At 42.8% G+C, this 21681-nt stretch overlaps 1 protein-coding gene across 1 annotated transcript in view; it reads left to right on the forward strand.

The window, feature by feature from the left end:
* The window catches only part of CYP27A1 (cytochrome P450 family 27 subfamily A member 1), a 142667-nt gene that overhangs the window by 12664 nt on the left and 108322 nt on the right, over positions 1-21681 (forward strand). Inside the window, exon 2 of the mRNA XM_088472354.1 lies at positions 20599-20789. Coding sequence (XP_088328480.1) covers positions 20599-20789 — 191 coding nt within the window. The remainder of the gene's footprint in view (positions 1-20598; positions 20790-21681) is intronic.

The raw sequence follows: 21681 nt of genomic DNA on the forward strand, positions 1-21681 counted from the left end.
ACCGACTGGATGTAGCGCTGGTTCAAGACACTCACTTTAAACCTTCTGCACGATCCCCATCCCTGTGTGATAAGCATTACCCTACTACCTATTATTATAATAACCCTGATGGGAAATCTAAGGGTGTTGCAATCCTATTCTCACACAAACTCCCCGTCTCTGAGGTACACATACACAGACTGATTCCAGGTAGACTCCTCCTGCTTACATGCCACATATATAACCAAGACTTCACATTCATTAATATATACTCCCCTAACCAAGCCCAATATAACTTTCTTCGATCTGCCCTGGATATGCTTGATTCATTAATTAAAGGCATTACACTTTTAGGCGGAGATCTCCAATGAACATTAGACCCCCTACTAGATTCATCTAATGGTGCACAAAGATACCCTCCCACTAAATACAAACAGGTCAAGACATTGTTTCATAACTACCAGTTGGCAGTCTCGTGGAGGACTTTGTACCCCACAGGCCACAACTATTCCTTCTTTTCCCATCCACACAACACCTACTCTCGCTTAGACTATATCTTTCTCAGCCATAGACATCTCCACATGCTCGTTGAAACTGATATTGGCCCAATAATATGGTCGGACCATGCCCCAGTCTCCCTGCCTCTGATTCTCCCACATTTCTCCTCTAGGCAATGGACATGGTGACTTAATGAGTCCATTCTGCAAGACGACTATTGTAAAGCCAAATTTGACATGGCCCTACCTATTTACATTGCCCATAATACGACCCCGGAAGTCTCTCCAATTTCAATTTGGGAGGTGCACAAATGCGTCATCCGTGGCAAGCTTATTCAATTAGGCTCATATATTAAAAAACAAAAGTCTGCACAGACTGCAGTTCTTTTACAACAAATCAAGTCGGTGGAGGCGTCTCATAAGCTGACCATGTCCAAAGATAACTACCATTAACTTTTGGAAACCCGCAATGCTCTTAGTAAATACTTGCGGTAACATCCAATCATCCTTTAAAAAATGTAGAAGCTGCTTTTACCAGTGGGGGAACAAACCAGGAAGACTTTTAGCTACAGCGCTAAGAGCTCAGCGAGCATCTGGATTCATACATACTCAAAGATAGTCAGGGGATACCCCATGTTGAGACCTCCAAACTGGCTTCATGTTTCCAACACTATTATTCTACCCTATATAAGCTACCTGACCTTAATCCTACTTCATCTAGCCCACTTACCTCACAAATAGTTCTAGATTATATCTCTTCTTTTTCCTTCCCTACTAACTCCCGTTCAGATAAACTCGCCTTGGAACGCCCGTTTTCCATGCAAGAAATAGAGCTAGCTATATTCTCTTCACCCACGGGCAAAAGCCCTGGACCTGATGGCCTAACAATAGCCTACGACAAGATTTTTCAAGACAAATTGACCCCTATGATGTTAAACGCCTTTAACAATGTATCAGCGGAATCCCGCTTCTCTAAACATTTTTTGGAAGCACATATTTCAGTAATTCCCAAAGCAGGTAAGGACCCCTTCCTGTGCCCAAGCTATAGACCCATCTCATTATTAAATGGGGACCTTAAATTATATACCAAATTAATAGCCAACAGGTTAAATCCGCTTCTACCTCAATTGATCCACGATGATAAAGTTGGATTTGTCAAGGGTCGTGAAGCACGTGATAACACCATGATAGTCCTCAATCTGGTACATTTTGCTACTTTTCAGGTGAAGACCCCAATTATCCTCCCCTCGACCGACGCATAAAAAGCGTTCAATAGAATAAATTGGTCCTTTATGAGGTCTGTGCTTGTTCATATGAAACTGGGTCCTCTTCCTCTTCATAGGATTTTGACCCTATACTCATGTCCTTTGGCGAGGGTGAGGTGAATGGTGAACTATCTGGATCCTTTTCCATAAACAATGGCACGCGACAGGGGAGCCCTTTGTCGCCATTGATTTTCATCCTTTGCATTTAAGCATTAGCAAGATCTATTCGTGCTAATACTCATATTTCTGGGATCCTGGCAGGTGACAAAGAACAGAAACTGGCCCTTTTCGCAGATTTACCTACTAGCTATTGTTTCCCACCCAGTGACATCTCTGCCTCATTTAATGCACAAATTTAAATATTTTGGACAACTGTCCAATTTCAAGATTAATTATTCAAAATCTTGGGCCTTGAACTTATCCGCTCAAACTTCCGTAATTTCAGGACTACAGTCTGCATTCCTTTTCTCTTGGCACCCCTCCCATATCACTTACTTAGGGGTTAAAATCACTAAAAACATGTCACAACTTTTTGCCACCAACTTTTCTCCCCTCCTCTCATCTATTCGAACAGATTATTCCCATTGACATTGAAAACATCTTTCGTGGTTGGGGAGAATTAATGTAGTGAAAATGAATACGCTTCCCAAATTGCTTTACGTCTTTCAGTGCCTGCCCACTCAGATTCCAGACTCTTAGTTTCATTCGCTGAATTCCTTAATCCAGCAATTTATCTGGTCCAGGAAACAGCCTCGGATTAGACGTGATACTTTAGTGCGGCCTAAACATTTGGGTGGTCTCCAACTTCCTGATATCAAATCATACTATCATGCTATACATCTTAATAGAGTCCTTGAGTGGACTAGATACAAAGAGGTCAAGCACTGGGTTGCACTAGAAGATCGCTTCATGAAACTTCCCCCCAAAATCGTACCTTGGCTTCCTTCTATTTCTTTTTTTTTTTTAAATATTTCTTTATTGAAGCAAAATAATTGTGTACATAAGTACAAATGGTATGTTTCTGATATTTATACAGAAATATCAACATCTGAAAACAGATCCAATAACCTATCAATAAGTGATTGTACCAATAGAACACTGCAATACAATCAATAAAACACTATTAATAGATATATAAGCAATAATCGTGTTATATAAATATATAGATATAAAGATATAAGCCCGGGTTCTTGACACTTTTTTTTTTTTTATTATATTTCCCCATAACTCTCAGTTAGGTATTCATATACCTTAGAATGATATTGGGGGATCATTTGAACAAATACGTGTTTCATACCAAAGTGTATTTCTAAAACACTTCTCTATTTGTTCTTTCATTGGTTTGGATAAGGTTTCAATGTAACTTTCCCAAGTGGAGAAAAAAAATTCAGTGAACTTTTCTCTTTGCAACATGGCCTCCGGCCATTCCATACGAAAAATATGGAAAAGCTTCCCTTGAAACATCGTAAGTGTAGGTGCTGTAGTTTGTAACCATACCTGTAATATACATTTCTTAGCCACCGCTGAGATGATAATCAGTAGCTTTTTAACCCCTTTTGGTACTTTGGTTTCTTTAGGTGTAATACCGAATATTGCCCATTCGGGTGTTAGTTGCAGGCAATTCACCAAATATTTATTTACATATTTCCCACCATAACCCAAAAACCCGTATGATTGGACAGTTCCATAAGCAATGCATCAACTCTGCATCCTGTGCTCCGCAACGGAGACACTTAGAATTTTCCAACAATCCCATTACACATCTACGATGAGGGATAAGATAGTTTCTGTGTAATATATTTAAGAAGAGTTCAGTGTAAGAGGCTGCTGGCACTAATTTGACTGATAATTCAAATGAACGCAGTAGATCCTTTAATGGTAAGGATGGGAAATATTCTGTCCACTGTGCCAAACCCGTGTATTGGGTATTATAGTCTAGAGAGTTATTTAGGAACGAGTAATGCCATCATATAGCTTTATTTTGGGGGTTTTCCGTATTGAGTAGATTATCTAAGTCATTAACAAAGTCATTCGGAGCTAATTTTCTGAAGAGTTGGGCTATGTAGTGTTGTATTTGAAAGTATGATAGAGGTGATAAATTGACCATTGTATATTTCTCTTATTTGTGTTGATGTTAAGGGTTTTCTTAAAGTATTATCCGTGACATGTCAGATGGAAGTGATTCCACTCCTATGCCATAAGGTAAAGGGATGTCCAGCCTCACCATGTTGGAAATTTGGGTTTTGTATAAATGGAAGGTGTAGTGAAAAATATGGGTTTAATGCATGTTTGTGCCGTAGGATATGCCATAGTTTTCTGGTGGTCATCAGAAGAGGATTAATTTCCTCATCGTGTAAATTTATAAAAGATATCATATAAATTTTGTCCAAGAAGGCTGCTTCTAATGTCATATTGGCGTATTGATTTTTGTTATGAATCCAATCTCTTATATAACGAAGATGTGCAGCATGACTATACAGAGTAATGTTTGGCAAGTTGATACCCCCATTTGATTTATGCTGTTGAAGTCGCACCATGCCAATTCTAGCTCTTCCCCCCCTCCATATAAAAGTTTTCATCAATTTTTCAATTTCTAATGTGTCCCTTTTGGTCAATAAGATGGGAAGAGATTGGAGTGGGTAAAGGTGTCTGGGAAATAGTATCATCTTTATTAAATTGGCACAACCCACATAAGAGATCTTAAGATGTTTCCATCTCTCGATATTCTGTTTGATACTACGCAGAATGTGTTTCATATTGACTGTGTATAAATTTTGTAAATATTTAGGCAGTTGGATCCCCAGGTAGGAGATGGACTTAGTCGTCCATTCAATTGGAGTTTCTTTAAACCAGAATGGTCTAGCACAATCTTTTTTTAAATAAAGTACCTTTGATTTTTCAAAATTTACCTCGAAGCCAGATATTGATCCAATTTCCGATATTCGCTCTATCAATGAACTTAGTATTCTCCGGGGTTCGGAAATAAATAAAAGGACATCATCGGCAAATGCCGACATTTTAACTGTCGCTGTGCCAATGGTAATTCCCTTAAATTGTGTCCAATCTTGTAGTATCCTTAACATAGGGTCTAGTGCCAAATTAAAAAGCATAGAGGAAAGTGGGCAACCCTGTCTAGTGCCTCTGGTCATCATTATTCCTTCCCCTATGGTTCCGTTGAGAAGTAGTTACGTTGTTAGTTGTGTGTAAAAGAATTTGATGAGTGATGGAATATCGGACCAAAGCCTCGTCTGTCAAGAATCGCATGAAGATAAGGCCATGAGACCATATCAAAAGCCTTGGTGGCGTCTAGGCTCAGGAGAATAGATGAGGTCTCGGGTTGTAAGTTGGCTGCCATTACCGCTGCTATTGTAGTGCGTATGCCTTTCACTGAATGTCTGCCTTCAGTGAAGCCTAACTGGTGTGGAGTAAGTAGATTAGCGACGAACGTTTGGAGATGGTCTGCCAATATCTTTGCTAATATTTTGAAATTAATGTTTAATAGAGTAATTGGATGGTATGAGGATACTAATGTCAAATCCTTATTGGGCTTTGGAATTAAAGAGGTGTAAGCTTGGTTGAAATTTGGATAACAAGGGATATCATCTCTTATTTTTTTAAAAAGAGCACACAATGTAGGGATCATTTCATGTTGTAAAATTTTGTAATACTCTACTGAATATCCATCAGGGCCTGGAGATTTGTTTAGGTGCATAGAGGATATTGTAGTTGCTATTTCAATTTCGGTAATATTGCTTTCTAATCCTCACGTTGTAATGGTGTAAGGCAGGGTAGTGCCGCTTCGTCCAATATTTTTTTCAATAGGATGGGATCATGGGTGCGTGCTGTATACAGGTTTTGGAAATATTCCTGGAATTTTTTGGTTATGTCTGTATTTTTAGTGAGTAATGTCTGTGTAGAGGTGTCTCTGATAGCAGTGATGTGATAGCGTTTCTTAAAACTTTTTGTCATGTTTGCCAGCAATGTGCCAGTTCTGTTGCCCCATTTAAAATATTTCTGTTTTGTTTGATCCACTTTTGTTTGTGTCTGTGCCATCACAAAACTATGTAGAAGTTGTTTTGTCTCAAGATATGTTGATTGTGTTTCCGGTGTGGGTTGGGAAATATAATCTGTCAGTGTCATATTTAGATTTTTCTGTATTTCTACATATTGTGCTTTATTATCTTTGTTTCTTTTAGCTATATATGATAGAATATGTCCGCGCATTACTGCTTTGGACGTTTCCCAGAATAAGATAGGAGTGTCCCAATGATCCAAGTTATTATCCATATAATTTGTCCAATTTGCCACTAGATATTTGCGGAATGGTTCGGAATTGTATAAATACGACGGGAAGCGCCAGAGAAAGGGGTGGAAATGATTTCATTTTGTAGCCAATGTTATTGATACCGATGCGAGATCGGATATTGCGATGTCCCCTATTGAAGTAGTTATTATGTCTGAGAGAAGAGTTGTAGATATTAGAATGTAATCTATTCTTGAAAAAGACCCATGAACAGCTGAGTAGAAGGTGTATGATCTATCCGTGACATTATGTAGTCTCCATATATCAATTACAGAATGGTCATTCATGAGTTGTGGAATATGTGTCCATTGAGTGGCTAAGGGGTTTACTGAGGTCGATGATTTATCTACTTTTGGGTTAGCAACAGTGTTCAAGTCCCCTCCCATTATTAACTTGAAGTTGACTCTACTGTGCAGCATGTTGGTCGTGTGCATAGAGATTAATAATGTATATTTGGTATCATAAATTTTGATATCCATCAGTATATAACGACCCCCTGGATCTAAAACGGAAGTCAAAATGGTATATGTTGGTGTCTGGCAAATATGATAGCTACACCTTTGGTTTTTGTATGATATGAGGCCGATACACATTCATTGATCCATCGATCTTTAAAATAGCTTCATCACCTTGTTTCCAATAGGTCTCTTGAAGAAAAGTTTTATCAGGTTTTAGTTTCTTTAATGATAGAATTATTTTTTTGCGCTTAAGTGGTGTGTTTAGACCCCCTATGTTCCAAGAGGTGATCTTAAGTTTTTGAGGGACCTGAGAGTCAGGGAGTGTTGTAGTTATTATGGGGGTAGTCATCCAACATCTAAATCAAAAAGTAAACTTAAAAGGTATAATATAAAATTAACCAATTCCCCCCTATCCCAGCATTCAGGGAAAATTAGTTGTAAATACAACAGAAAATCAGAACCCGGGCATGGTTCATGCAACAACATAGTAACATTGTAATCATTCAAGTATAAAATATGCTCCAATACTTTTTCAAATTTTTTCCAAACCAAAATCTTTTCGTACCGAGGTTGAGTGTTTTTCTCAAACATCGGTAAGTATATACCATCAAAAAATAATATAAACAAAAATAACAAGTAGTATATCGTGAATATAATTGTGACATGGGGTGTATCATTCCCCTTACCATAGACTAAAGATTCCCATAATTTTACAAAATACATAAATTTAAATTGGTTGAAGAAATCTCAATTCGCTAATAAGTCCTCAAGTATTATTAAGGAAATCTGTTCGGGAGTGACTGGGTGAATTTCTGGGAGTGAAATTCGGAAAAAAATGTGTACGTGTTTTATCAGGGTTGTCAAAAAATAGCATTTGGCCATTGTCAGTGACTTTCAGTTTTGCCGGATATAGTAATGCAAATTTCTTATTGTGTTCCACCAAGAACCTGCATACTGAGCAGAATTCCTTGCGTTTCTGTGCAAGCACAACAGAAAAATCCTGGAAAATAAGGATACGCTGATCCTCAATCACTAAGTCTCTCTGTTTTTTGAAGGCTGAGAGAATTTTTTCCTTAACTCTATAGTATAGGAATTTCGCTATTTCGGCCTATTTCCCGGACCCTCTCTCTCTCTGGACCGAGTCTGTGTGCTCTCTCTATTTCTGGTACCCCTATATCACCTTGGATGTCTAGATTTATGATTAGAGTTTTTCCCAAATATTCAAACAATGCAGATCCCTTAACCTGTTCTGGTATACCTATAAACCTCAAGTTGTTATGTCTATGCCGATTCTCAAAGTCATCGACCTTTTCTAGCAACAACTTGTGGGAGGTTACATAGGAATCGTGCGATTTTTTAAAAGTATGCAATTGATCTTCCACATCACTTGTTCTCTGTTCCACAGTGTCTAATCTGTTAGAATGTTCCGATATTTTAGACAAAACAGTATCTAGGGTAGTTTGAATTTTATCTAGCCTTTTATCAATGTTAGGGGCAAATTGGTCAAGTTTTTCTTCCATTTTTGGAAGAAAGTCAAGGAACTTCTCATCCATTAGTGGTTTTATTGTTTCAAATTTTTCGTCTTTTTTTGGCATGATAGCATTTAACAAAGCAGCCGCTATGTCTGGATTTGAAATTACTGATTCAGCTCTCCTTGTATCTGATTGATCGACAGGGGGAGACTGTGTGGGAGAGGAAGGCAAGGTACCTCCTTTCGCAGGAGTTTTAGTTGGTTTACCCATCATACGAGAAGAGGTTCTCTGTTGTAAAGGCGATATGGATTTAGGAAAATATCTTTCCATATACCAGATACACTTATATAAATACAACAAAAACATTAAAATAGCTTGTACTAATATAATCCACCTAGAATCAGTGTACATGTTAATCGTGATATAACCAGTAGATGGTAGCACCTGTGTGGTAAATGGAATTTTCCTTCCTCACAAAATATATTGACTATAAATATGTATCAGTAAAGAAAGGTGTAATGATGCGGAAAACAGAGAGTTTGTGGTCTGTTATAAGTGATAGCCTTAAACAGCAAATACATCAAATGCAATTTGTAACAGTGGTTATTGGGGCATAGTGAGTATACTCACGGAGCCATTGTTCATAACAATACACTAGGGGTGAGCGGGTTGGGATTTCTGAAATCCGAACCCCCCCGAGCCCCCCCGATCTGAGGCCGATCCGAGTCAGGCTCGACTTTTCCCGCCTGACTCGGATCTGAAATCGAGGCAAAATATCATCATCCCGCCTTCCGAGTCTCGTGGGTTTTGGATTCTATATAAGGTACCCGCATCTGCGCTATTTTCTCACTCGGCTGTGGACAGTGAAGAGGGAGGGTGGGAGTTAGGGCTGGCTGGGCTGTGTAGTGTAGTGTTGTGCTGCTGTTATCCATAGGGGCTGTGTCCACTCCTCCAAAGTCCATAGGGGCTGGCTGTGTTGTGCTGCTGTTGTCCATAGGGGCTGTGTCCACTCCTCCAAAGTCCATAGGGGCTGGCTGTGTTTTGCTGTGCTGCTGTTGTTCATAGGGGCTGTGTCCACTCCTCCAAAGTCCATAGGGGCTGGCTGGACTGTGTTGTGCAGTCAGTTGTCCATAGGGGCTGTGTCCACTCCAAAGTCCTGTGCAGTGTCCCAGTCCTAAAGGGGTGCTGTAGTGGTGTCCAGGAGGTGCTCTGTCCATCCGGGGTGCTCCCCCCAAGTGCAAAAAAAATAAATATTTTTTCTGTGCTTGTGAATTGTGTGCGCAGTAGCCGCATGTGCATCAACAAAGTAGCGCCAAGCGTGCGCCTGTGTCATAAGTAAAGGGCCGGCTGGCTCGTCCATTAAAGGGTGCTGTAACCCCCAAAGCGCACACCAAATAATATATATTTTTTTCTGCGTTTGTGAATTGTGTGCACAGTAGCCGCACGTGCATCAACAAAGTAGCGCCAAGCGTGCGCCTGTGTCATAAGTAAAGGGCCGGCTGGCTTGACCGTTAAAAGGTGCTTGTAACCCCCAAAGTGCACTTCAAACAAAATAAAAAATAATTTTATGTGTTTGTGAATTGTGTGCACTGTGGCTGCATGTGCATCAACAAAGGAGCAGCGCCAAGCGTGCGCCTGCGTCCCATAAGTAAAGGGCCTGCTGGCTTGTCCATTAAAGGGTGCTGTAACCCCCAAAGTGCACTCCAAACAAAATAAAAAAATATTTTCTGTGTTTGTGAATTGTGTGTACTGTGGCCGCACGTGCATCAACAAAGTAGCGCCAAGCGTGTGCCTGCGTCATAAGTAAAGGGCCGGCTGGCTCATCTGTTAAAGGGTGGTGTAACCCCCAAAGTGCACTCCAAACAAAATAAAAAATTATTTTCTGTGTTTGTGAATTGTGTGCACTGTAGCTACACGTGCATCAACAAAGAAGCAGCGCCAAGCGTGCGCCTGTGTCCCATAAGTAAAGGGCCGGCTTGCTTGTCCGTTAAAGGGTGCTGTAACCCCCAAACTGCACTCCAAAAAAAATAAAAATATATTTTTTTGTTTGTGAATTGTGTGCGCAGTAGCCGCACGTGCATCAACAAAGTAGCGCCAAGCGTGCGCCTGTGTCATAAGTGAAGGGCCGGCTGGCTTGACCATTAAAGGGTGCTGTAACCCCCAAAGTGCACTCCAAACAAAATAAAAATTATTTTTTGTGTTTGTGAATTGTGTGCGCAGTAGCCGCACGTGCATCAACAAAGTAGCGCCAAGCGTGCGCCTGTGTCATAAGTAAAGGGCCATCTGGCTCGTCTGTTAAAGGGTGGTGTAACTCCCAAAGTGCACTCCAAACAAAATAAAAAAATATTTTCTGTGGTTGTGAATTGTGTGCACTGTACGTGCATCCTCAAAGCAGCAGCGCCAAGCGTGCGTCTGTCTGTTAAAGGGTGGTGTAACCCCCAAAGTGCACTCCAACAAAAATAAAATATTTTCATCTGTTTGTGAATTGTGTGCACTGTACGTGCATCCTCGAAGCAGCAGCGCCAAGCGTGCGTCTGTCTTTTAAAGGGTGGTGTAACCCCCAAAGTGCACTCCAACAAAAATAAAATATTTTCTTCTGTGTTTGTGAATTGTCTGCACTGTACGTGCATCCTCAAAGCAGCAGTGCCAAGCTTGCGTCTGTGTTTTAAAGGGTGGTGTAACCCTCAAAGTGCGCTCCACAAAAAATAAAAAAATTCTTCTTTTTTTTCTGTCTTTGTGAATTGTGTGCACTGTAGCTGCACGTGCATCAACAAAGGAGCAGCGCCAAGCGTGTGCCTGTGTCCCATAAGTAAAGAACCGGCTGGCTCATTTCTTAAAGGGTGGTGTAACCCACAAAGTGCATTAGTCTCCAACAAAAATAAAAAATTACTTTCTGTGTTTGTGTGCGCCTTAGCCGCACGTATATATCAATATAACATAAATGGAGGACCAAACTTTCTCCGATAAAAATAAAATAGGGAAAGATCAAGAACCACTTCCTCCTAGTGCTGAAGCTGCTGCCACTAGTCATGACATAGACGATAACATGCCATCAACATCGTCTGCCAAGGCCGATGCCCAATGTCATAGTAGAGGGCACATACAATCCAAAATGACAAAGTTCAGGAAAATTACCTTAAAAAAAACATTTAAATAATCTGAGGAGAAATGGAAACTTGCCAATATGCCATTTACGACACGGAGTGGCAAGGAACGGCTAAGGTCTTCCCTATGTTCATGACTAGTGGTTCAGCTTCACATGACGATGGAAGCCCTCTTCCCGCTAAAAAAATCAAACAAGTTAAGCTGGCAAAAGCACAGCGAAGAACTGTGCGTTCTAAGAAGATATTACAAATCCCCAAGGAGAGAAGTGTGGTGGCGGTTGCGATGCCTGACCTTCACAGCACTGGACGGGAAGAGGTGGCTCTTTCCACCATTTGCACGCCCCCTGCAAGTGCTGAAAGGAGCACCCACAGTCCACTTGCTGATATGCAAATTGAAGATGTCACTGTTGAAGTACAACAGGATGAGGATACTGGTGTAGCTGGCGCTGAGGAGGAAGTTGACGAGGAGGATTCTGATGGTGATGTGATTTATTTAAATCAGGCTCCGGGGGAGACAGTTGTTGTCCGTGGGATGAAAAAGCCCATCACGGTCATGCCTGGGCAGAAGACCAAACATTCCACCTCTTTGGTCTGGCAATATTTCTATCCAAATCCGGACAACAACTGTCTTGCCATATGTACCATATGTAAATGTGAAATAAGTAGGGGTAGGGACGTTAACCACCTAGGAACATCCTCCCTTATACGGCACCTGCAGCGCGTTCATAAAAAGTTACTGTCAAGTTCAGAAACATTGGCTAAGACCGTAAGCAGTCCAGGGACACCTAAATCCCGTTGTCCTGTTGTATCCAAGCGCCTGCAAACCACACCGTCAACTCCCTCCTCGTCAATTTCCTCCTTAGTCAGGATCGTAAGTAGTCCTGCAGGCCATGTCACTGGCATGACTGACTCTCCTATCCGGGATTCCTCCGGAGAATACTGCATTGCTACGCCTACTGCTGCCGCTGCTGCTGCTGGGAGTCGTTCATTATCCCAGAGAGGAAGTAGGAACACCACTACTTTTACTAATCAATTGACCCTCCAACAGTCCTTAGCGAGGAGGATGAAGTACGACAGCAGTCATCCTGAAGCAAAATGTATAAATGAGGCCTTGACTGCTATGTTGGTGTTAGACGTGTGTCCGGTATCCGCCATTAGTGCAGTGGGATTTAGACAATTGATCGAGGTAGCGTGTCCCCGGTTCCATATCCAATCTAGATTCCACTTCACTAGGCAGGCGATACCGAGACTGTACAGAAACGTCAGAAAAAGTGTCTTCAGTGTCCTGAAAAATGCTGTTGTACCCAATGTACACTTAACCACGGACATGTGGACAAGTGGAACAGGGCAGACTAAGGACTATATGACTGTGACAGCCCACTGGGTAGATGTATCACCTGACGCAGCAACAACAGCAGCGTCACCAGTAGCAGCATCTCAGAAACGCCAGCTCGTTCCAAGGCAGGCTACGCTGTGTATCACTGGTTTCAGTAAGAGGCACACCGCTGACAACCTCTTAGAGAAACTGAGGGAAATCATTGCCCAGTGGCTTACCCCACTTAGACTCTCCTGGGGATTTGAGATATCTGACAATGCTACCAATATTGTGTGGGCATTACATCTGGGCAAATTCCAGCACGTCCCATGTTTTGCTCACACAATAAATTTGGTGGTGCAGAATTTTCTGAAAAGCGACAGGGGCATGCAGGAGACGCTTTGGGTGGCCCGAAAAATTTCTGGCCACTTTCGCCATTCAGCGACTGCGTGCCGAAGACTGGAGCGCCAACAAACACTCTTGAACCTACCCCGCCATCACCTGAAGCAAGAGGTTGTGACGCGGTGGAACTCAACCCTCTATATGCTTCAGAGGATGGAGGAGCAGCAAAAGGCCATTCAAGCCTATACATCCACCTATGGATACCACCTAAGGAGGTGGTATGCACCTGACTCAAGTGCAGTGGAGAATGATTTCTGTGTTGTGCAAGGTTCTCCAGCCCTTCAAACTTGCCACACGTGAAGTCGGTTCAGATACTGCCAGCTTGAGTCAGGTCATTCCCCTCATCAGGCTTTTGCAGAAGCAGCTGGAGAAAGTGAAGGAGGAGCTAAGATGGATCGATTTCGCTCGGCATGTGGGACTTGTGGATGAAGCCCTTCATTCGCTTTGCCAGGATTCCAGGGTGGTCAATCTGTTGAAATCAGACCACTACATTTTGGCCACAGTGCTTGATCCTAGGTTTAAAGCCTATGTGGTGTATCTCTTTCCGGCCGACACAAGCCTGCAGAGGTGCAAAGACCTGCTGGCGAAAACACTGTCAGCTGAAGCGGAACGTGACACGTCAACAGCTCCTTCTTCATTTTCTCCCGCAACTGGGGCTGCCAGGAAAAAACTTAGGTATCCTTAGCAACCTGGTGGCAGTGATGCAGGGCAGGCAGGACCAAGTTTGGACATCTGGTCCAGACTGAAGGACCTGGCAACAATTTCTGACATGTCTACTGTCACTGCATATGATACTGTCACCATTGACAGAATGGTGGAGGATTACATCAGTGACAGTATCCAAGTAGGCATGTCAGACAGTCCGTACCTGTACTGGTAGGAAAAAGAGGCAATTTGGAGGCCCCTGTACAAACTGGCTCTATTTTACCTGAGTTGCCCCCCCTCCAGTGTGTACTCCGAAAGAGTGTTTAGTGCAGCCGGGAACCTTGTCAGCGAAAGGCGTAGGAGGTTGCTTCCACAAAATGTGGAGAAGATGATGTTCATAGAAATGAATTATCAACTCTTCCAGGGAAACCAGCCTCCAAAACGTACAGAGGGACCTGTGGTGGTGGATTCCAGCGGGGACGAATTAATACTCTGAGGATGAGGATATACACAACACTGAAGAGGGGAAAGAATCGGTGGATAAGGAGGATGAGGACGACATCTTGCCTCCGTAGAGCCAGTTTGTGCAGGGACAGATTAATTGCCAACTTGTTTTGTGGGGGCCCAAACGAACCAATCATTTCAGCCACAGTTGTGTGGCAGACCCTGGCGCTGAAATGATTGCTTTGTTAAAGTGTGCATGTCCTGTTTATACAACATAAGGGTGGGTGGGAGGGCCCAAGGACAATTCCATCTTGCACCTCTTTTTTTTCTTTGAATTATGTACTGTTTGGGGCCTAGTTTTTCAAACTGCCATCCTGTCTGCCACTGCAGTGTCACTCCTTGATGGGCCACGTGTTTGTGCCACCCACTCTCTCTTAGCATAGTCATCCAGCTACCTCGGTGCAACCTTTTGGACATAAAAACACTATTGTGAGGTGTGAGGTGTTCAGAATAGGCTGGAAATTAGTGGAAATTAAGGTTATTGAGGTTAATAATAGCATAGGAGCAGAAAAAGCCACAAATTCTGTGATTTTACCTATTTTTATGCTTTTTTAAAAAAAAATACAGATCCAAAACACAAAACCCAGAACCAAAAACACGGAAGGGTGGTTTTGGCAAACCAATCCAGATCCAAAACACGAAGAAACATCCAGATCCAAAACCAAAACACGAAAAGTGGCCGGTGCACACCACTACAATAAACCAATTAGACAGTTCTCTAATACTACTCCAGTAGATCAGGCTGTGGATTCAAAAAACACAACGAAAGTCCAGGATCTCTTTATAGATGGCAGAAGGAGCCAGTCAACTTCGTCTGGCAGCTGTGTGCATTGTCTATAAAGAAGTACACTGTTCCTCTGGGTAGGACACAGTTGGTGTCAGAAGATAACAGCCACAGGTATGCAGGAGATCTTTACAAATTGTAATTTATGCACAGAGGCACCGGAGAGATCGACCCACAGCAGCGCTGCTGTTATATAAGTGCCAGCGGTGCAAGGTCCAAGGCAGTGGTAAGGGACAAGCAGAGTTAGTGTAAAGGGAGCCCCAGTACACAGGATCCAGGAGTTACCCAAAAATAGCAGGACACCTGAGGCTCCAGTCAGCAGGCAGAAGGGAGCAGCGCTGATAGAAAGACGGCGCCAAAGAGCGCACAAAGTTTCCGTGTGTGATGCCCCGCTATCCTGCGCGTCCTCCACGTGACAGCCTTCTGTTTTGGGCACCGGAGCCGCACCACACCACCTCCAAATCTCCCCGCAGCAGCCAGTGAGTCTTCAAGGTAGCCAAAGTCACTCCTCCAGGAGCACCAGCATTCTCGTGGGACGCGGCAGTCACCGCTCCACAGAAACAGGCAAGTGGCGCCCGGGGGGAAGGTAATGAGAGTGCGGTCCACGCCACTACCAAGGAGACACCATAGTCAGCGCAGGGTTTCCCGGCTTGTCCAGAGCCATGTAAATATGCGCCGCCAGGCAGGGGGGCCAGTAAAGGGAGATCAAGAGTGAAGGCTGTTCTTCAGCGCAAGATGGCGTCCAGTGCTTTCGCGCCTAAGAGGGCCACACTCCGTGACCAGATTCCGGGGATAAAAGTAAAAGTAAGCTCCGCTCTGGCTATAAAGTGCCTCCAAGTCAGTCTATATAGACTCCCCTGTCCAGGGGGGTATTTTTGGCCAAAATATTGCCGTTTATATGCACTTTTTGCAGCAATATAGTAATGCCAGGTACGGAACTGGGTTAAAATGCTGCCAACTCAGTTGCTCCGCCCACTGGAAGTGCCTTCCTTCTATTTCTAAACTAGACACTCCTCATCCAACAAATTCTCCCTCTCTCTCTATTTGGAAGTCCTTAAGACAAATGTCCCACATTTCCTCATGCTTTGGCCCCCTCATTATTAGCTAACCCAGATTTCCATCCTGGTATTAACCTTTCACATTTCCCTAACTGGGTACGAGAAGGCCTTTTTAGAGCTGGCCTGATGGTGAACAAGTCAGGTGTTAAATCCCTTACTGAACTTCAGGAAAAATGGGCAATCCCACATTCTGACTTCTGGAGATATTTACAGGTTCGTCACTTTGTGACCAGTACAGATAGATTAACAGCTTCTAAAAGAGACCTAACTCCATTTAAGAAACTGTGTGTATCACCAACTACCCCTTCCCACACAATCTCTGCCATATACCAGCTGCTCTTATCTAATCCTTCCTTTCCTATTCCTCCATGGGCTAAAAAATGGGAACTAGATTTGGGTATTTCTCTCACAGAACAAGAATGGCAAACTATGGGCCTGATTCAGAGCCGGGCGCTATTTGCGCTCGCTCGTTCAGAAAAAGGGGCCGGCTATTTAAATTGAGCGCTCGCTCTTTGCGGTCTGTTGACGCCTCTATGTCTGAGCGAGCGAACGAAACATGCGCTCGCTATTTTGTAAAGACGCCCTCTGGCCGCTCGCATCATACGTCATCTCCGCTATTTATTAGATTAATCGAGTACATCGAAAGGCGCCTGAACTGCTCGCAGTGCTTGTGGTTGGATTTTCCTACCGCAATCATGCAAACAGTTCAGACTAAGAGACAACCAAGTGACGTGGTCGATGACGCTGCTTTGTTAATTATGCTCACCCTTAAAACGCCCATTTTGACCGTTTGGCACGCCTGCGTTCGGATCACCACTCCCCGTTTTCAAGCACCTTCCCCTGTTACCACCCACAAATGCCTCATTTTGTCACTCAAATTAGCAGGCACTCGCTGTTTTGCGAGCACTCGATTTCCGACCGCAATGACTGGTTGGCGCATGCGCATTACGACCCATATGCATGCGCAGTTGTGCGAACATCGCTCGGAGCAAACGAGCGGCTCTGAATCAGGCCCAATATTCCTTAAAACTCACTGTAGCTCAGTTTGCACAATGGTAAAGGAAACTCAATATAAGATTTTAATGAGAAGATTTTAATGAGACAGCCTACTCTACTACATGCCATGTTTCCAACGAAATCCGGCTCTTGCTGGAAATGTCCCTACGACATATTTGGTGGGATTGCCCCCAGTTATCTAAATTTTGGTTAGAAGTTATCTGCACGTCGTGACAAATACTAGACTCCCCTGTCCCTACTAACCTGGCATTCTGGTTACTTAACCATTCTCATACCCCATTGGGAAGCTACAAAAAATCTTTACTGCGCCATCTCAGTAATGCAGCAAGGGCAGTCATTCCAATCTTCTGGAATTCCTGTAATCCCCCCACACGTAAAGATTGGTTCCAGAGAATTGATTACTATCTCTCCATGGAAGACCTCTTAATCTCCTCTACCAACAGGCCTTCTGCTTTTACTAACATTTGGTTTCCATGGTTAGAGTATAAAACCTCTGCAGAATTTAAAAACTATATGTCTCCAACCTACCCAACCACGTAAAATAGTCTAGATCACTTTCATTTAGCCATAGTTAATCTTTTAATACAAGAAGACCCTCTCCCTTCTGTCCTCCTCCCATCTGATAACCCTTCTGTCTTTATCTTCCTTTACTTTGTTCCCCCTGTATTATTCTTTATAATTTGTGTTTTTTATATAAATTTGTAAAACTGGATTCCAATTTATATATATTTTGATGTGCATATGTTGATGTTTTTTATGCCTTGTATATCTGTACTTTTACCTTTTGGAATCTTTAATAAAAAACAGATTGCACAAAAAAAAAAGAATACATTACTAATGGTGTACTATAGTACCACTGGGAGGCACATCAGAAGTGACCAATGTCCACAATCTTTAGACTTTCCTTAATGGATGTGTTTCCACTATGCGCTTGTGCAGTTGTTAAAGTTAGTGAATTGCACAGCCCATACTTGAAATATTCTTACCCTTCGGCAGAGTAGTAAGTCCCAATAGATAGGAATGCTGGTAGTATATGGTTGTAATTTGCATGGTTCTGTGGCTCTGGAGTCCTGCCACAATCTGATAAAGGTGGCGTTGCACTGCTATGTAACTTGATTCCGTAGTTCGGGGAGACCAGGGTGCAGATGGTGCAGCGGCCGCTTGCTACCATCTGGTCAATCCCTCCATAGTTACTTAGACTCTGGTCTGCTCAGGACTTAATCAATTGACAAATGCTGCCAGTGGGTAGTAGCGGGCTGAAAAGGATTGTGTAGCTTTCTCAAACCCAGCGGTGTTTAACCATCTAGTCGACGTGTTTTGCTCCACGTTGGGAGCTTTTTCAAGACCTTGAATTACAGAGGGATTGACCGGGTGCTAGCAAGCGGCCGCTGCATCATCTGCACCCTGGTCTCCCTGAACTACGGAATCAAGTTACACAGCAGTGTACCACCACCTTTATCAGATTGCGGCAGGACTCAAACATTCCAATCTGTAGTTGAGGGTGAGGTTATTCCCATGCCGCAAAGCAGTAACAGAGGACAAGAGATAGGAAAAAAAATAGGAACTCCTAAATAATAAACAGGCAGACAGCAACATTCAAAGCATAAATGGACAATAAATGCTCAACAATCCAGACCTCAATAGGCAGGAAGGAGCTTGTAGTATAACCTGACTGCAGAGGAAGTATACAAGGAGACAGGAGCCCTTTGCTGGTCTCTGGAGACAAGGTGAAGCAGGCACCGACTAAAAAGGGCGCGCAGCATCTCTGTGTGGAAGGGGAAAGAGGAGGAGATTCCTTATGGCAGGCTTCTGCAGTGAGGGAGCTCGTCAAGGGAACAAGGGAGAGGCAAAGGGGAGAGCCTACCTCCCCCTGCTGAACAAGATCCATAGAAGGGCCCCATTGCCTGCTGTCCTGGTGGTCTAGCTGTCAGCACTGTCAGTGGTCTCCTTCACTGGAGGTGACTGCCTCTGCAAGTCCTGGGATCAAGATTGGTGGGATTTTGACCAAAAAAAGCCAGGATTTGATACCTGGAATTGGTGCTTCCAAGTTTTTTTTTTCCTGTGGGCCTGTATCATAGCCCATTACAGAATAATAATATTTTTATTGTTCAACTCAATCCCGGGTATCCCTGCATTGAGATTTTTTCAAGCCTGAATCCCGGGATTGAAAAATGAGGCGAGATTGGCTTCCCTACCTTCAGGGCACCAAACTAAATGAGTATTGGGAAGGAGGAGCTGGGGCTGCTGGGAAAAAGCTTAACTAGTTGGTGACTAGACTCCGACTCCAGCCTATACTCCATGGTCTAAAACTATGGGGTCCATTTACTAAAATTCGAGTTTGGTGGAGATTTCAATCTTGAGTGAGTTTAGGCATGTTTTTCATCTCACAAATTTACTAAAGACAAACTCGTGTGAGTTTGGGAGAGAGTTCGAATTTTTCACAGAAAAACTCGGGTGAGATTGCAAACTCGAATCAACTCACCATCGGCCAAACTCTGAAGTACTTTTCATGAAAAAGATGCAACTCAGGAATTTACCAAGAATTGAGATTACAATCTCGGGTGAGATTGTCGCAAACTCGCAGAGAAATTGAAGTTTCAAATAGACCACCTCCTGAGCTGCGAGTTTGGCAGAAACATACACAGATCAGTGTGATTTGTGTATGTTTTTGCATGTGTACCTAATTTAAAGTGTTTTTATTCAAAACAAATGATGTAGGGTCCCCCCCCCCAAAAGCATAACCAGCCCCGGACTGCTCAGCCAGTCTTGGTTCCTAAAATTACGGGAAACCAAAACGAGTAGGGCTCCCCCGTAATTTAGGAATCAGCACCAGGGCCAGTGCTGGCTTTAAATATAGGGGGGAAAAAATGCGTAGGGGTCCCCCTATATTTCAAACCAGCACCGGACCCAAATGCCACAGCCAGGATGTCACCAGGGCCAAAGCATTAGCACCCCAAGCCAATCAGCCTAAGCCTGGGATCTCAGGAGAGGTGGGGACCCCCCAAGAAGGGGTCCCTCCTCTCCTGAAACCCCAGTTTTAGGCTGATACGTGGGTACGGGATTAATAATGTGGTATATAGTTCTAAACTATTGTAATTTACAGTGGAACTACAGGTGCCAGCATGCCTGCCCTTTGGCACTTGTGGAACTGCAAGTGCCAGCAGGCGGACGGCACCCGTACCTCCACTGTAAAATAAATAGTTAAAAAAACACAGTACACACACCGTCTAAAGTAAAATTGTATTACACACCTACCTACCTCGCTCACACATACTTACCTGTTCCAGCTGTTCACGTCCACTTGTCCTGTAGAACCAGTTTGGAGTACCTGAAAAAAAGATCTTATACACACCTCCATCCTCGCGCTGGTCTCTGTAGCATCCAGGGGTCTTGGCAAAAAAATAAACGCAACCCGATCCAGATACTTACATTAGCGCTGTATGTGTGTGACCACATACACCGCTACCCGGCCCCTGACTGATCAGTGTGAACTGTCAGGAACCGGCAGCCAATCACCGGCTGCTAACTGTAGAACAGCCACCGATTGGCTCCAGCTCCTGACTCACTGACCAGCCCACGTGTGAACTGTAAGGAGCCGGTGCCAATCAGCGGCCGCTCACAAATGGAGTTTAAAAAAAACGAAAACTCGATCAAACCCGAATCTCAATAAATTTACCGCTATGTCACCTATGGCATGAAGAAGAAATTAGGACTAAAATTATACCATTTCATTAAACAATGTTTTTGTGCCTCTGTGTATAATATCATTTCAATTGGTGTCTTGTGTTTTAACAGTTGATATACAAAAAGAGATATGGCCCATGGTGGAAATCAGTTCTTGGCAAGTTCCATATGGTAAACATAGCCGACCCACACATTTTGGAGGTAATGGTGAGGCAGGAGGGGAAATATCCAATGAGAACTGAGATTGATCTCTGGAAGGAGCACCGGGATCTACGGAACTATGCCTATGGGCCTTTCACAGAGTGAGTTCAAATGAGCAGAGTCTTATGTGGAATTGCTGCCTGCATTGTGAGTTACTAAATGTTTAAAGACTCAAATTGATTTGCATTGTTGGAAATTCCACCCATACATGGAAAGAATGTAAACTCCTTAGATACAGCTGTAAATTGTTTATGGCAGTCACTCCAGGCCTGCAGCTTTTTCTAAACTGGTCACCACTGGATGCGGTTTTCTAATTCAAGGTACCATCTGGTCATTGTAACAAATTGCGCTTCTTAACGTCACACTACTGTGCTGCCCCAGCTCAATAGGAAGATAAGAATGCTATTCCTGGCCGATGATCCTTTAATGGGGTATAGTGGCCCTTGACTTTAGTCTTAATAGAGAATTAAACTTCCCAAAATGCTCCAAAGACAAAATGGATAAAGCGGTTGTTCCCTGACACTGTCTTGGACACAATGGTTATTTAATAATCCTTACTAATCATTACTGATTGTAAATAATGGCATTAGCCGTTTAAAAATGTCCAAAAGTGAATTGATTAAGATGACAGTACAAACATCAACATAAAATTGTATCATACTACTAATATTACAATCTCAAATGGAAAAATAATGTCTATATTTGGTACACTTGGAAACCCATTTGTATTTATAGTTTAACTTTTATTAGTGATTTGATTAAAATGGTCCATTAACCAGATACTGTACCATAATTTTTCAAAAATAAATGAGATCTAATATTCCTACATTATTGTAAAATGTCACATTAGTGACATAAAACAGGAAGTGTAGATGTGTAAAGAGACAAAGAAAGTGAGTTAAAACCTAATTTGCTTGTGTGTTGTTTTTGTGCTGTAATTTCTGTATAGTTAATACAAATTATGTTTATAAGTTTAATTAGGTACTGTAGGTA

This window comes from Taudactylus pleione, unplaced genomic scaffold (assembly GCF_031769625.1).
Source record: "Taudactylus pleione unplaced genomic scaffold, aTauple2 ptg000122l, whole genome shotgun sequence".
NCBI lineage: Eukaryota > Metazoa > Chordata > Amphibia > Anura > Myobatrachidae > Taudactylus > Taudactylus pleione.